The 14,126-nt window shown below is 45.7% G+C and overlaps 1 protein-coding gene across 2 annotated transcripts in view; it reads right to left on the bottom strand.

The window, feature by feature from the left end:
* The window catches only part of LOC147150929 (pyruvate carboxylase, mitochondrial-like), a 147,252-nt gene that overhangs the window by 7,881 nt on the left and 125,245 nt on the right, over positions 1-14,126 (bottom strand). For both annotated transcript variants that reach the window (XM_086018546.1, XM_086018556.1), the window contains exons 16-21: positions 12,697-12,853; positions 9,114-9,354; positions 8,830-8,997; positions 8,378-8,459; positions 5,034-5,191; positions 3,234-3,320 (exon numbers count right to left, since the gene is read on the bottom strand). In XM_086018546.1, the coding sequence (XP_085874672.1) occupies positions 3,234-3,320; positions 5,034-5,191; positions 8,378-8,459; positions 8,830-8,997; positions 9,114-9,354; positions 12,697-12,853 (893 nt within the window). The remainder of the gene's footprint in view (positions 1-3,233; positions 3,321-5,033; positions 5,192-8,377; positions 8,460-8,829; positions 8,998-9,113; positions 9,355-12,696; positions 12,854-14,126) is intronic.

The following is a 14,126-nucleotide window of genomic DNA, read 5'->3' as shown; positions in this document are numbered from 1 at the left end:
GAGGGATGGGTTAGCGGCCGCTGAAATCTTCAGAGTGGCCATTACACGAGTCCCGCAAGTAAAAAAAAAAAAACATAAAACAAAAACAAAATCAACTCAAAGCAGACTGCAGCGTGACAAGTGTGCATAGCAAGTCTCACTTCCTCCAACGTTCTCAGCATTTCCTCAGGCCAATCTTCGCTTATTTATTGCAAAGTAAAAGGGCCATTGCCTTTTGTTTTCTCATGCGTCTTCAAGAATCACGACTTTCTCTCGCTCTGCTTACTAGCAACATTTGTCATCGCACTAAAACGCTCCCTTTCTTGACACGCACGGACCCATTTCTTTCAATATTGCAATTTTTTTGCTGCAGTAACAATCCATAACGTCGCAGATCCCTACTTGATTCTTGGCTTTTATTTGTATTTTCATGCATTTCAATATGAATGGGCTAGCGTCAACGTGCTGGAACGCGCTTACGTCACCGACGCGCGAGTGTTTCTCACGCTTCGCTAGCTCGCTAGCATCGACGGGCTTCGAGCTTAAGCTAGCTACTAGTGCGGCTAAAAAAAAAGTTGCGGGGTCGCTCCGAAGTCAGTAATTTTGTCTCTGTGGCGGCGAATGATCTGCACTCCTTCCGAGTATCGTTTCCCTGAAGGGATGCCGGGAGAGTAATTCACAGAAGACCGAAAAGCCGTGCTAATTGTTAAGCTAACCTAAGCTAGTAATCGAGTGCACTATTCAAAGAAGTCTTGCCGGAACCGTGTTCAGGTGCAAATTACAGTAGCGGGCAAATTAGCAAGCTTCCCGAGAGAAAACGAGACACGTAATAATGAATAATGCTACACACAAACAGGACCTGTTACGTTGCGACCTAATCAGCCAGGAGGGAATGGTCGAGAAGATTAAAAGTAGATTCATATAGTAAACTGAACGTAAATTGTTTGTTTGTTTTCGCAATACAGTCCTAAGTTTTGAGATCTTTACAATAAATGTTCTCAGAATTATATTACAGTTTTTTTTTAATAATCAATTCAGCTTTGCTAAAGGCCCATATAACCCATTCAGAAATTTTAAGCTTGAACTGAAATTTCTTTTCGGGTTTTCATATTGCTCCCCTTAAAATGTTTTTGGACGGGAAAATACAGTTTGCCTCTATTCTCAAAGTGAATTTATTTCTCGTGACTATATCCATTATTCTCTTGTTTCAATTCCTATTTGCCTGGTATCTTTTCATTTACCTAGACTGATACTTGGTTTGCTTTCAATCATTTTAATTCTTAAAATTATAGATGATTCTATTATGATTTTTGCAATGTCTTAACATTTTGTTTCTGTTTTCGTAACGTTTTATTTACAGCACTTTGAACTGTCTTCTATTTTGCATTACAAATAAACTTGCCTTGCCTTGATAAATACAAAAATATTGATAATACAAAAAAAAGGAAATCAACCGTTCATTAGTTCTATTATTCATGCATCGTATTTTTATTGTTTAATAAAACCCTCGCTGGCATTAACCTGCAAAATACTGAAATTCTAAACAGATTTTATAGTGGCAGCCCAAATATACATACATACACATGTATATACATACATACACATATATATAGAGTACATATATACATATATACACATGCTTGCATTCTCATGTACATGCGCATGCAATCTCTCATACACGCTGATGTTATCACACTTTTACATTCAACTCTGCTCGATGTTTCTTTTAATACCTCCACCCTTCCTCTTCCTCCCCCTAAAACCCGTCTTGAGGATTGTCTTCATCTTTCTCACTTCCCTCTGTGTGTGTGTGTGTGCGTGGGTGTGTGAGCGAACACATAAACAACTCTCTCGCTTTTACAGTGTCAAGGGAGCCGGGCAGGAAAGCGGCAGCGGTGAAGAATGGTACCTGTCACCAGACGAGGAGACAGCAGACAGAAGCGATAACGAGACACTGGGAGAGCGAGCCCAAGTGGGGGAAACGACGCGAAGATTAGAGATACCGGCCTCGGAGTCTAATCAAAATGAGGGAGAGACAGACGTGCGAGTCGAGACCAAATGGAGGCGGCGTGCAAGCGGCGGAGGGTGATGGAGTGAAGGAGGAAGAAGAAGAAGAAAAAAAAAGGCAACGGTGAAGACCGGCGGCGGGCCGTGCACGTCGTGTCCTGCTCGACCTGACACAGACGTTTGTGTGTCTGTGTGCGCGCGTAGCCTCTAATTACACAAGAGTAGAAGACAAAGTGAGCAGACAGGCCTCGATGTTGGGCAATTGAAACCGGAGGCAATTGAAAGACTAGAAAAGTTCAGTCATTGCACACTTGTACTTTCCAGAGCTGGGCACTTGACCCTTTTTTGCCCGTCCGGCCGCGCCAGATTCATAAACATTGTCGGACCCCGCCTTGAACGGAAGAGGTTTATTTAAAGACAATTAGCCGGCTAACTTATTATTCAAACCCGCTGTGGACACGCTTCAAACGCGCCACTTACTCACGTACTTATCCAGCTGCCTGTGCTTACTTCCATTGCGAGCCCTGGGGTTGCTTTTGTCGTATTGTATAATTTTTGGGATCCAACGGACGACAAGTCTGCAAGCATTCAACAAGTTACTTATTTTCCACACGTCCCCCTCCTTCACACTTCCCGGCCTTCAAAATAAAAGCATGCCAGCAGACCACTACGCAGCAGTTTTGCTACGGCGTATTTCCGGAAGTAGGAAGAGGGCCGATTAGTGGGCCGGGCTAAAATCAACTTCCGGCCATGCTTAGTCCAGCCATTTTTTTTATTCATTTGTCACCCCCCACCTCTCCGCCCCAAAAATGGTCATCCGGCCCAGGGACGGACTGCCCAGCTCTGGTACTTTCACTTACAAGTTTTGGGCTCCGTGACCAAGCTCGGAAGTAAATTCACTCGTACAGTGGTGCCTTAACACACGCAATACATTAGAACGCCACCACTGCTATTCGTTAGCCTGTCTATGGTGCGTCCCGTGATGCGTTAGCATTAAGCTAGTGGCGAAGTTACGTTTGTTTGAAGTACGCGGAAATGTAATCGAATCTTAATGCCCGTGTGCACTCCGTATGCACTGCCCTGCAAAATAGAAAGGTTAGCTTGATGACGAACGGCAACAGCCTAGCAGGATGGACACGGCCATCACATGAACTTGGCCAAGTTCATTTGTCGGTGGCTTGCAGGAAACAAGTTGACACCTAATCGCGCCTGTGCAATGCTGGGGGCGTTTCCTCTCGGCGTCTCACCTTAATGAGGTCTCCGAGTAGCTTGTTGGCTTCGGTGTAGGCCTTCTTCACCTCCTTGAACTTATTCCCCAGGCCCATGCTGTGCGCCTGCAGTCACACAACAACAACATCAACGACGACAAGAGCGCGAGCGAGACGAATACTTGGAAATTCTGGGCTTCACTCAAGGCGAAACAAACAAACAAAACATCTGCACTGCAGAAAGACAATCAAGTCCGTGCACAGCTCCGAGCGCATTTGGTGCCATCATCATAGCGCAGTGGCGGTGCTAGGCTTTTACCCTTGTGGGGGTGGGGGTGGGGGGTTGCAAGACTATCTCAGTGGGTCCGCAGAACAAACAAGTCTTTTTAAAACCCCCCGAAAATCTTCAGAAAATGTTGATAGACATTCATTATATGAAATGTGGGGGAAAAAAAAAAAAAAAAAAAAAAAACACAGAAAAATCGGACAATACCCAAAAATCTATTAACCCGGGGGGGGGGGGGGGTCTCTGCCAGTGTCATAGCGTAGGCCTGAGTATTCATCCAAAATGTGATAAGGTTTAAAAACTATTTTACTATGATTGTAAGCCACTGTAACATTATGAGCAGTTAAAAAAAAAAAAACGCCATCCTTAAAAAAAAAGGAAAAACTATCCGTAAAAAAAGGTTTTTATCAAAATAATTGTATATAAATAAAAGTTTAATGCACTGTATTTTTCAGACCATTAGGCACGTCGCAATATTAGGCGGCGCAATATCAATTAACGAGTCTTTCAAAACATTTTCATACTTCTGGCACACCGGGTTGTTTATATGCCGCATGATCTGAAGCATTTATTCTAATTGTGTTGTACCATAAATTTATTTGATCGATTTAGAGCGATTATGCTTGGTTCGGACTGGACACGAAATATCGGATAGCGCAGCGTCTAATGCTTGCTTTTGTTAGCGTGAAGCTACACGGGGGTTGCTTCGAGTGGAGAAGATCCTACGACAAACCAAAAAACATTTTTTTTTTAACATCACTAGTCAATCTGCCGACCTGTGGTCGTGTTATTACCTTGGCTAATGCTAAATGCTAACATCCCAAAAACACTTAGCTTGTGTTCGGTCCGACCGCAGCATTAGGCAAGTCGGACTATATTTCCCCCGATTCTATGATACGGAAGCAGGAAGTAGTTCTACTTTCGGTATGATAAAAACACATAAGACGCTTGCTAGCGATTAGCTGTGGATGACAACGGGAACGCTAATCTAATAGGAAGGAATTTGATAAGTTGACATCCATCCGTTCATAAGGTGCACCGGGCGCATTTTTGAGGAATACGAAAGGATTTGAACTACGCCTTGTGGTCCAAAAAAGACGATATTGGAAACGTTAAGCGCAAATGAACTGTACCTCTAGAGGGAGCCGGTGTACACTTTGTACTATCACTGTTCTAATTCTTGCCTTGTCACTCACCATGACGACGAGTGCACCTCCAAATACCGTTCAAGCCGAGCGCGTTTACGAAGGCAGCATTTTTGTCGTGGATCTGATTCAATTGTGCAGGCGTAGTGAGGAAAAAAAAAAAAAAAACTGCCGCCAAGAGGGCAAACACGTTTTCTGCTGTTTGGGTGACGCATCAGAACGGCCGCTGATGGAGAAGCAGCTCCATTATTAGCCAGTGACGGCTGGACCTGCAGGCAGGGCCTGCAGTGGGGCCTGTGCGGACACCAGCTCAATTTCTCAGGTCAGCTGTGAGACTCAAACGCCATTTCGCTTCAAAGACAAAAAACAAGGAGGGCGGCGACCGGACGAGAATAGCCGCGGGGGCACCTGGAAGTGGAGGTTGGTGTACTGTCCTCCGGGTATCTCGTTCTCGTAGACGTCGGCGTTGCCGGACTTCATGGTGGCCGTGCAGTCGAACGGAGCGTAGAGGCCTCGAGCCACTTCCCAGTACTCGCTGTAGTCGAACACCTTCTCCAGAGCGATACCTGCCGCCGCCGCCGCGCGCCACAAATTGCAAAACAGCTTCAGACGCCTTTGCGGGAGGCAAACGGCATTGCGCTTCGGCCTCTCATCAGCATGATCGGGAAAGCCGACTTCGGGTCGACATTTCCAGCCTTGTGTCCCAAAAGCTTCATGGCGCGATCAAGGTTCAACGACGCGGCCGCGGGTAGAAGAGGCGCCATTGTTGATTTGTGGCTGCTTGGTTCAACTCCCGCGCGCATCCATCACGGCGCCGGCGCGCACATCAGTCACAGCCGCGGCGATCGAAACGTTATTCGCGCAAGAAGGAGCACACAAAGGGGATGCGCAGACGCGAACGGGGCTTACAGACGTTTTTGTGGAGCAAAATGATGAAGGAGCAGAACTTATCACAACACTTCAGGGCATGTCAGTGCAGGTATTTTGAATAATATGGTAATTAAATGCCCTTTGGGCTGTTATTCACACCCAAACTCTCCTTAAGGATATTGGAATAACTTTGGGGAAACTCTGAGAGTGCATCGTGGGCTAGTTAGAGACATATATTCTTTATCCTCAGCAATGAACGACTAGTACTAACGTGGCTTATTATACTTACTATAGACTGCTATTTTCCTCATAAATAACACATAAAGACTTAATTTTGGAGAGATTGATGCCAATGTTACGAGAATAAAGTCTTTAGTATCTAACGTTTTGGATTTTTCTAAGATAAATATCATACCATTATGATGTTAAGTCAAAGTTTTACAAGGTACAAATTGATTCTTGTAATATAACTGCTTTTATTCTCCAGATAATGCCTTTAAACTCATACACACATACATATATATACACACATACATACATATATATATATATATATATATATATATATATATATATATATATATATATATGTATGTATGTATGTATATGGCTCAGATTTAGAAAACAGGTCAGCCGTGATTGGTCGTTGTGAGCAGTTGTGATGTCATTTTCAATCGACAGAAGACAAAATGGCCGCCCCCGGAGATGGCTAAAAACGAGTGCATTTTGCTGCTTAATTTATATTCCACAAACACAAAATGAATCCGAATGCCGTGTTCCAACCAGTGGTCCTGCTGGGAACATAATCTTCCGCTTTAATGAACACATCTTAATCAAGGGGTGGCAATAATTACGGAGGGCAGTGCATGCTTTAAAAAAAAGGCACCCTTTGGTGATGTCATCTTTCTGTGATGATGTCACAGTCATATCAGAGCTTTGCATCGGCCCTAATCTATGGCGGGTGGAGCAATTGGCTTGCATGAGTATGCCGGCATTCATTGTTTTTTTTAAAAAATGATAGGACAATTTTATTTGATTCCTCCTTTCCTCAATTTGTCACCGAGCTTTGTGCGCCTTCACGGCATCTTCGCCCAGTGCTCAAAATAGCCGCCGCGCCTGCTGTTGTGTGTGTGCAGATCTGGCACTCGCACTCTGCACGCCGCATCTTCAAATGGCGGCGCTCTCTTGGCAGCTGTCAGTAACAAAATCATCTTCGCCGCGAGTAAGAAAGAGCAACAAACGGACGCTTTGCCAACGAATCGTGTCGTCCCACAAGTGTGCCAGTGATTGAATGAGGACACAAATGGATTAACAGTCACTTTTCACCACAAACAAATAGCGACGCGAGTGCTCGCCAAGGGGCCGCAGAGTCAAACGTGCATGTAAAGTGCTGTTAATTGCTATGCCGCTGACGAGGACGAGGACGAGGAGGGAGACCGCGTGGAAGAGGAAGCAGAGCATGCCGCAAACTACTCATTATTGCTTGCCAGTCCAGAAAAAGAATCGGGGGGGGGGGGGGCGTTTTTATGTGAGGGGCCGGCTGGGTTTACATGATGAAAACAGGCTCAGGTCAGGAACGTTGTGGAACATTTTTGCGGCATCCAAGGCCGCGCTGTTTGGTGGGAATGAAAAGACGAGAGGCGGCAGGCCTTCGAAAGAAGAACACAACTGAAGCACAAGGTGACGGCTTTGACCGAAATTCACAGTCTTTCCGTGTGGAAGGTAAGCGGGGTCTGGATAATACGGATTTGAAACCACGCAAATGACACTGAAGACTTTTTTTGAAAGAAGGACAGGGCGAAGGACGGACCACGGGGCCCATTGGCTTCTTTAATCCAGTAATAATTGTTGGGTTGTTCTTTTTTTTCCCTAAAAATGTCATAATGTTAATTAAAATGTCTTTGTTTTTATTCAGTTATCTCAATTTGGAATTTGTCAATTGGGTTTATGATAAATAAGAAAGATTGGATTTTTTTTAATTGTAAACATTACTGATTTCAGTCGCCGCCCGTTACTCTTCCGCCTTTTCTCAATGATCGCGCACACTCAGAGCGGACGACGAGACACTCGAAAGTGGGCCCAGTCCACAAGTAAAGCTGTTCAACAAGACTTAAAATTAAAAATAAAATTAAAAATCGTCCTCCTCGCTCTTCTGACGCTCTCTGCGTGACATGCGCTTATTCAACAACGAGGCACTCCAAAGCAGCCACGCCCGCAAACTTCGAAGGCAAGATGCATTCCGTGAGCGTAGGCATAGCTTGCTAGCTTACTGTACGTCGCAAATGCGCCACACAAAGTGCATCACGTGGCGACATTTAAGGCCTACGAGCGAGAAAAAAAAAAAAAAAAAAAGTTTCACGCTATATCTCCAGTGTAGTTTTCATCTCAGCACATTTTCACCAATGATCCTCAAACATGCACAATTTATGAAGAAACAAATCTCCGAATTCACTTTCCAGGCTCCTGAACTACATTGTGCCGCAACAATCAAACTTTATTTAACGGCATTTCATTTCTTCCCAGGCACAACTTCAAATCATTTCATTAATGAAGCCAGCCAAGGGCTTTGCTATTGATCACCGTTTGGCTCCTGCTCCCTCCTCCTCGTTTCCTTCCGCTCATAATTGGCCGAATATCAGCCAGTCCAACGCGCCGCCGCCGTCTGCGACTTCAATAAGAAGCATGCTGTCATTTATCGATTGTTTGTGTGGGGAAGGATACTCTCAAAACGCAAATCAGTGCTGGCCCCGACATGTTCCACACCATTAAGAACAGCCCTCAAAAGATTTATATCTTCTACAACACCCTGGCTTGTATTTGATCCTCCGCGGCCCCCAACGTTAGGTACGCCTGCATTTCTGGTTTGTCGCAAACAAGCTCACCGGTGTCCATCTTGGTCCCTTTGGCGCAGGCGACCATCGCTCCCATGCTGGGCTGGGACGTCATGCCGGCCATCGAGTCAACCTGCGGGTGCCGGCACAGTTGGTATGCGGCGAAGGGAAAGTCACAATGAATAGGAAAGAAAGAAAAAAAAAAAAAAAAAGACAGAAAATGAAAGGATTTCACACATTCAGCCCCTAAAAAGCAAGCCAATATGTCGGGCGACGTCAACAATCAACGTGACTTTCTTCCTTCCACTGCAATGCAGAATCGGAATGGAAATGTTCAGAAGCCCAAATAGCAGCTTCTCGGTCGAATGAACGTTTTTGAGAATGTTTTCTGATCTCACTACGCAAACATGAGAAAAATCATATTTGCTCACGTTAATGGAAAAAGGCCGTGTTTGGACTCCTTCCTTCCTTCGCCCCTAAATAGTCAGTCAGTACGTACTCACCGCCACGTCCACAATGTCAGCTCCGGCCTCCGCACACGCCAGCATGGCGGCCACGCCGGCGCCGGCCGTGTCATGCGTGTGCACGTGGATGGGCACGTGCGGGAAGCGCTCCCTCAGAGCGCCCACAAGAAGCTTGCTGGACTCGGGCTTGAGCAGGCCGGCCATGTCCTGGAACGCAAGCACGTAGAAACGATGATTCCCCGTCGCCAACTTAGCAGACAAATCCCAGAACGCATCTCCCGCGATAAACGAGGGTGGTTCCGCGGACGATCCCTGTTGCGCACCTTGATGCATAGGATGTGCGTTCCGGCTTTGACCAGCTCCTCTGCCAGCTCCAGATAGTAGCTGAGGGAGTACTTCTGCCTCATGGGGTCCGACACGTCGCCCGTGTACGAGATGGCGGCCTCCACCACGCCGCCCGCTGACCCGGCGGCCTCCATGCCCAGCAGCATGTTGGGCAGGTAGTTGAGGGAATCGAAAACGCGGAAGACGTCCATGCCGTTTTCTTTTGCCACCTCGCAGAACCTGAAGAGAGACCGTTTGAACCGTGGCAACTTTGCTGTCGTCGCACATGCGCAATAAGAGGTTAAGGGAGATAAGCGGGGCTCCCGCATCAACATCCAGGAGATCAGAGTCCAAAATAATGCTTGTGTTGGGAATATGCCCACAATAATTTCAGTCAAAGGGCATCGAGTCAGAAATCGCATTCGACCCGCGGGCCGGATTTGGTCTTCCAGGTCGTTTCCTTGACTTCTGTCCAAAATTGCCATACTGGCTCCTTGAGAAACAAGTTGAAATTGCCAGAAAACTCCAGGCACTTGCGTCTCAAATTATTTCCCCCCATTGAAATGAATGCAAATGCAATAAATCGGTTCCAGCCACCCCCAAAAATTGTTTTTTTGTGTGTGTGTGTTTTTTTTTCATGAGAAAACTTGCACTACACAGTATTGTACTAAAAACAAGCAGTTCTAACATTTGCTCTCAAATACGGAACATTTTCAACTGGCGGCTGGCAAACCATCTTAACGTTTGCGGCCACCATTTTATATCGTCGCTGTCCTGTGAAAAACACTCATCTCCAATTTTGGAAACTGACATCGCATTAAACTGAAAATTACAAATAATTTCAATTTTCACTTTAATTTTCGCATTAAAGTGAAAATTAAAAATAATTTCCACTTTAATGCGATGTCTGTGATTCAGGTAATAATAAGAAAATGAACAAAAAATGGAGATAAGTGTCTTCCACATGACAGCAACGATATTGTCCTGTTACTGCGAGGAAACCAATGTGAATCGATAGCGGTTGTGAGGTTTGCCGGCACCAAAGAAAGACATACTTAGATGTTTCACTTGCCTAAAAAGAAGACTGCTGTTCATTTTGAATGATTTTTGTTCCGTTTCCCACAAAACATAAGCATCTCGAGCCAAAGTGACGCCAACCATGGCCGTAAAATCGGCACTTTTGCCTAACTATGACATTTCACAGGCATTTTCCATCAATGTGGCTTCACCGTTTTAAGCGCCCCCCCCCCCCCCCGAGGGGACCAATAACTTTGATGCTGCCCTGCAAGGAAAACAAGTTTGACACCCCTGATTTCGAGTAACACAACACAGATTTGCGGCCTCCATACACATGCTCGCGAATTGGTGTTGTCACAGATAACAGCGCACACGCCAGTCGGGATAAGCTGTTCAAATCCAGCCATAAAAAGCCTGCGTGGGGAATCCTTGCCTTTTATTGCGCTACCTGGCAATCCTAATCAGGTTTGTCAGCACCTGACTGCGGCTGCTTGAACACAACATTTGCACAAGGAGAGCCATTGTCTTCGCCCAAACAAACGCGCGCACTTAGCAGCGGGCCACAAGGGGATTATTATCAGCCGCTGTGTCCAGTGTTTACACAAGCGGCGCCGCCACGCAAACACGCCGGCGTCCTAAATTTGCTTGTTATTCTTGCCTGCATCAAAAAGGCAAACCCCCACCCCCCGGTCCCTCCTTCATCCTGAAGCGACAGGAAGATCCTCATTAGCATCGGAGAACTTGTACCGTGACCCAATGAAACGCACTTGAAATCAATTAGACGCCGCGGGATTACACTTTGATTCCAATCGAGTCGATAGCGCCACTTTGGGCCATTTCACTCGCAGGCTGAAGCACTAAAAAAAAAAAAAAAAAAAAAAAAAAAAAAAAATTGTCAAGAGAGGCAGACAGTGTGAAAACGGGGATGAGGCAAATGGATGAAAGACATTAATCGTAATGGTGCCCATTTCCGATGGCAGCGTAAAGAGCGCGGAGAGAGATGAATGGAAGCATAAAAAGGAACTCAAAATAATAAATAATCAGATTGCAGAGGGATGGCCGACCACAAAAACATCAGAGAGGACACGGGAGCTCTGTGCGAGTGTGGGCTGCGATATTAGTCATAAAGCCACTACTGATTTATCTGCGCCCAGTGTGTGTGCATGGAGGGGGTCTTACACCTTGGGGTGTGTGTGTGTGTGTGTGTGTGTGTGTGTGTGCGTGCGAAGGCGTGAGTCACTCACGGCAAGGAGGTGACTAATCAATCTATTTGGGAAAGGGCTCCGGGCAGATACGACATTTATTATTTATGGGACCTCAAAAGCATTACGCTGGTGACAGTGTGTACTGGAATTCAAGCAATGTGCGCAAGTGGAGTGAAGTCCAAATGATGAGATGTGTCACATGTTGATGAGAACCACGTTTCTCAACCCGTTCAAAGCAAACTGTACAGAATATTCCGGATTTAAAGTAATGTAAGATTGGCATATATTCTTTATCCTCGCCGATAATGACTCAACGCAGCTGGCCGAGGACTGATGGGTCTGTATTACACTGCCCCCAGGTGGCCAAGGCACGCAGAGAAGTAGCAGCGCAATGTCTAATGAATTGAAGGAGAAAATGTGGCGATTTAAAAACAAAAAATGTCATTCCTGTATGTTTTTATTGGGTACATTATTGAGCAGGCCATCGAGGCAGATGCTAAGGGCGCCGGGAACTCGTGGTTGGCACCAAAAAAAAAAAAAAAAATCACCTTGGATGTAATTACGCCAGTCTTAAAAAGGGAAAAAAAATATTAGGCCAATAGATTCAAATGCATATTATGTAATATGGAAAAAATAAGTCCCCGACGACGCAACTACTTCCCTCTTTTGGCCTATTGCTAACCCGGACGGAATTGATGCTGATGGCTAATCAAAAAAAATCAATCAACACTTGTATTTTTATGTAGCTGGGCCGCAAAGGAGGTCTTAGAAATAATTTGTAGACTTCAACAGTGCTCAATATGGTGTCGACTTTAGACTGGCCTAACGCACGCTTGTATTATTTCTTTAACATTTACATCTGGCAGGCTAACATGTATCCCTTTTTCACATTTGATGTAAGCTTCTAATCCTAATTGGATGCCGCGTTAGATAAAACCAGCCAAAGCGTTTTCGATTCAACTTTGCATCGCACGTTGTTATGAGTATTAGCATAATCATTATTATAATTATTGTTAATAGCATTAGTAGTATAAATACTGTAAACTCTAGTATTATTACCACCAGCCAATTGAAACCGCAGTAAACCGCTAATCAATATTACACTGGCAGTAAAGAAGAAAAATGTATATATTATTGAATAATGCACCTGCATAAGAGACAATATTTATCAGTTTTTTTGGGGGGGGACAACGATTGTCTTTTTTTTTGGGATGTGTGTATAATCACAGACAGATTTTTTCCATATGACTAAACACCGGCTCTCGTGCAGACGTACCTATTGGAGTGGCTGTTCAGAACACACACACACACACACACACACACACACACACACACACACACACAAAACGGCGTGACTCACTTGAAGACGGCGTTGTCGGGGTAGTTGGTGTAGCCCACGGCGTTAGCTCCCCTCAGCAACATCTGGAAGGGGACATTTGGGATCAAAGCCCTCAACTCCTGGAGTCTCTTCCACGGGCACTCGGACAGGAAGCGCATGGCCACGTCAAAGGTGGCACCTGCGCGGACACGCACAACGCATTTCAGTCAATTCCATTGACATTGAGTGTGATATTGCTCACATCTGACTCGACGCAATAGCAAGTCCTATGTAAAGATATGAACGTTTTCATTCCAACATTTTGTTATCTTCAGACCGTTTGTGTGAAATGTTCCCAGTGGAAGACGGGGCGGCGGGACGAAGGGGTAAAAAAAAACAGAAAAAAAGAAAAAACGATAGCAATCTCTCATTTCCCGTCGTGGATTAGACATTTATCATATACGCCAGAAATATTGAAGCCGCCGGTGGTTTTGTGCTGATCCAACACTGCCGCTATTAAATCTCATTTGCAGCGTGCGCCTTTGGAAACGGAGCCAGTCGACGGTGCTGCGGGAAGACCGGGAAAGCCCCGGAAGCAGCCCGGCCGGGCTTTATCAATTGTTTACCGCGCCGCCCAAGTTGGATTTCAGCCGACGTCAGCTCGCCCGGACTTTGATATGGGAATGGTGCTGAGCCAAGGAGTCCATCCCAAATGGCCGGCTTGGCCACGCTTAATTAGATGGCGGGAATGAGGACGGGCGCGCGGGCGGGCGGGCGGCGCTGCTCTGAAGCCGAGCGACAAGAAATGAGGCGTCGGCGCCGTCATTTGTATTCATGTCGAAATGCGGCCGCGCGATAACTTGATCTGCCCGGCTGATAAGGGTTGAAATGGTGGTGCGGCGTGGCCTAAATGCAGCCATACGTTGTGTGTCCCCAAATCAAATGTAGTGTATCCTCCACGGTGTTGGGAGGAAGGCTATATCAGGAAGGGAGTAATCCTCAAAGGGCTTTTGCAGCTTAATCTGCCCAATGATTCATTGTGCCTCCGAGCGGCAGGAACACGTGAGGCCAAATATGATCCGAGAGCACGCCGCCGAGACAATATGTCAAGATAAGAGAGCGTCACCTGGCCGCCGATTGACACCAATGCGCTGAGAACCCCGTTGACTCGACAGCCCCTGAAACGGTTTCCCCATTTTTGCAGTTTGAACTCGTCCGACGCCGGCCATTTTCAAATAAGAGAGCCTCTTGGGCGGCAGCCACTTTAGAGCATTCCGACTGATCGTTCAAATAATGTGTTTCAGGACTACGTCAACACAGCAACTACCAAATGAAAGATTCGACTTCTTTCGTCACCCAAAAAGTTTGATTGTGCCTCGTTCAATGTTTTAGTCGTCAGAAAATGGGTTGCTTTCACCCAACTCACTTATTTTGGAGCAAACAAAATGCTTGGAACAAGAGTTTTTGTGATA

The sequence above is a fragment of the Filicampus tigris genome, chromosome 2, assembly GCF_054856515.1.
Source record: "Filicampus tigris isolate MCC_2025a chromosome 2, RoL_Ftig_1.0, whole genome shotgun sequence".
Lineage (NCBI taxonomy): Eukaryota > Metazoa > Chordata > Actinopteri > Syngnathiformes > Syngnathidae > Filicampus > Filicampus tigris.
Note: the sequence above shows the minus strand (reverse complement) of the source record. Positions and strands in the feature narration are given on the sequence as shown.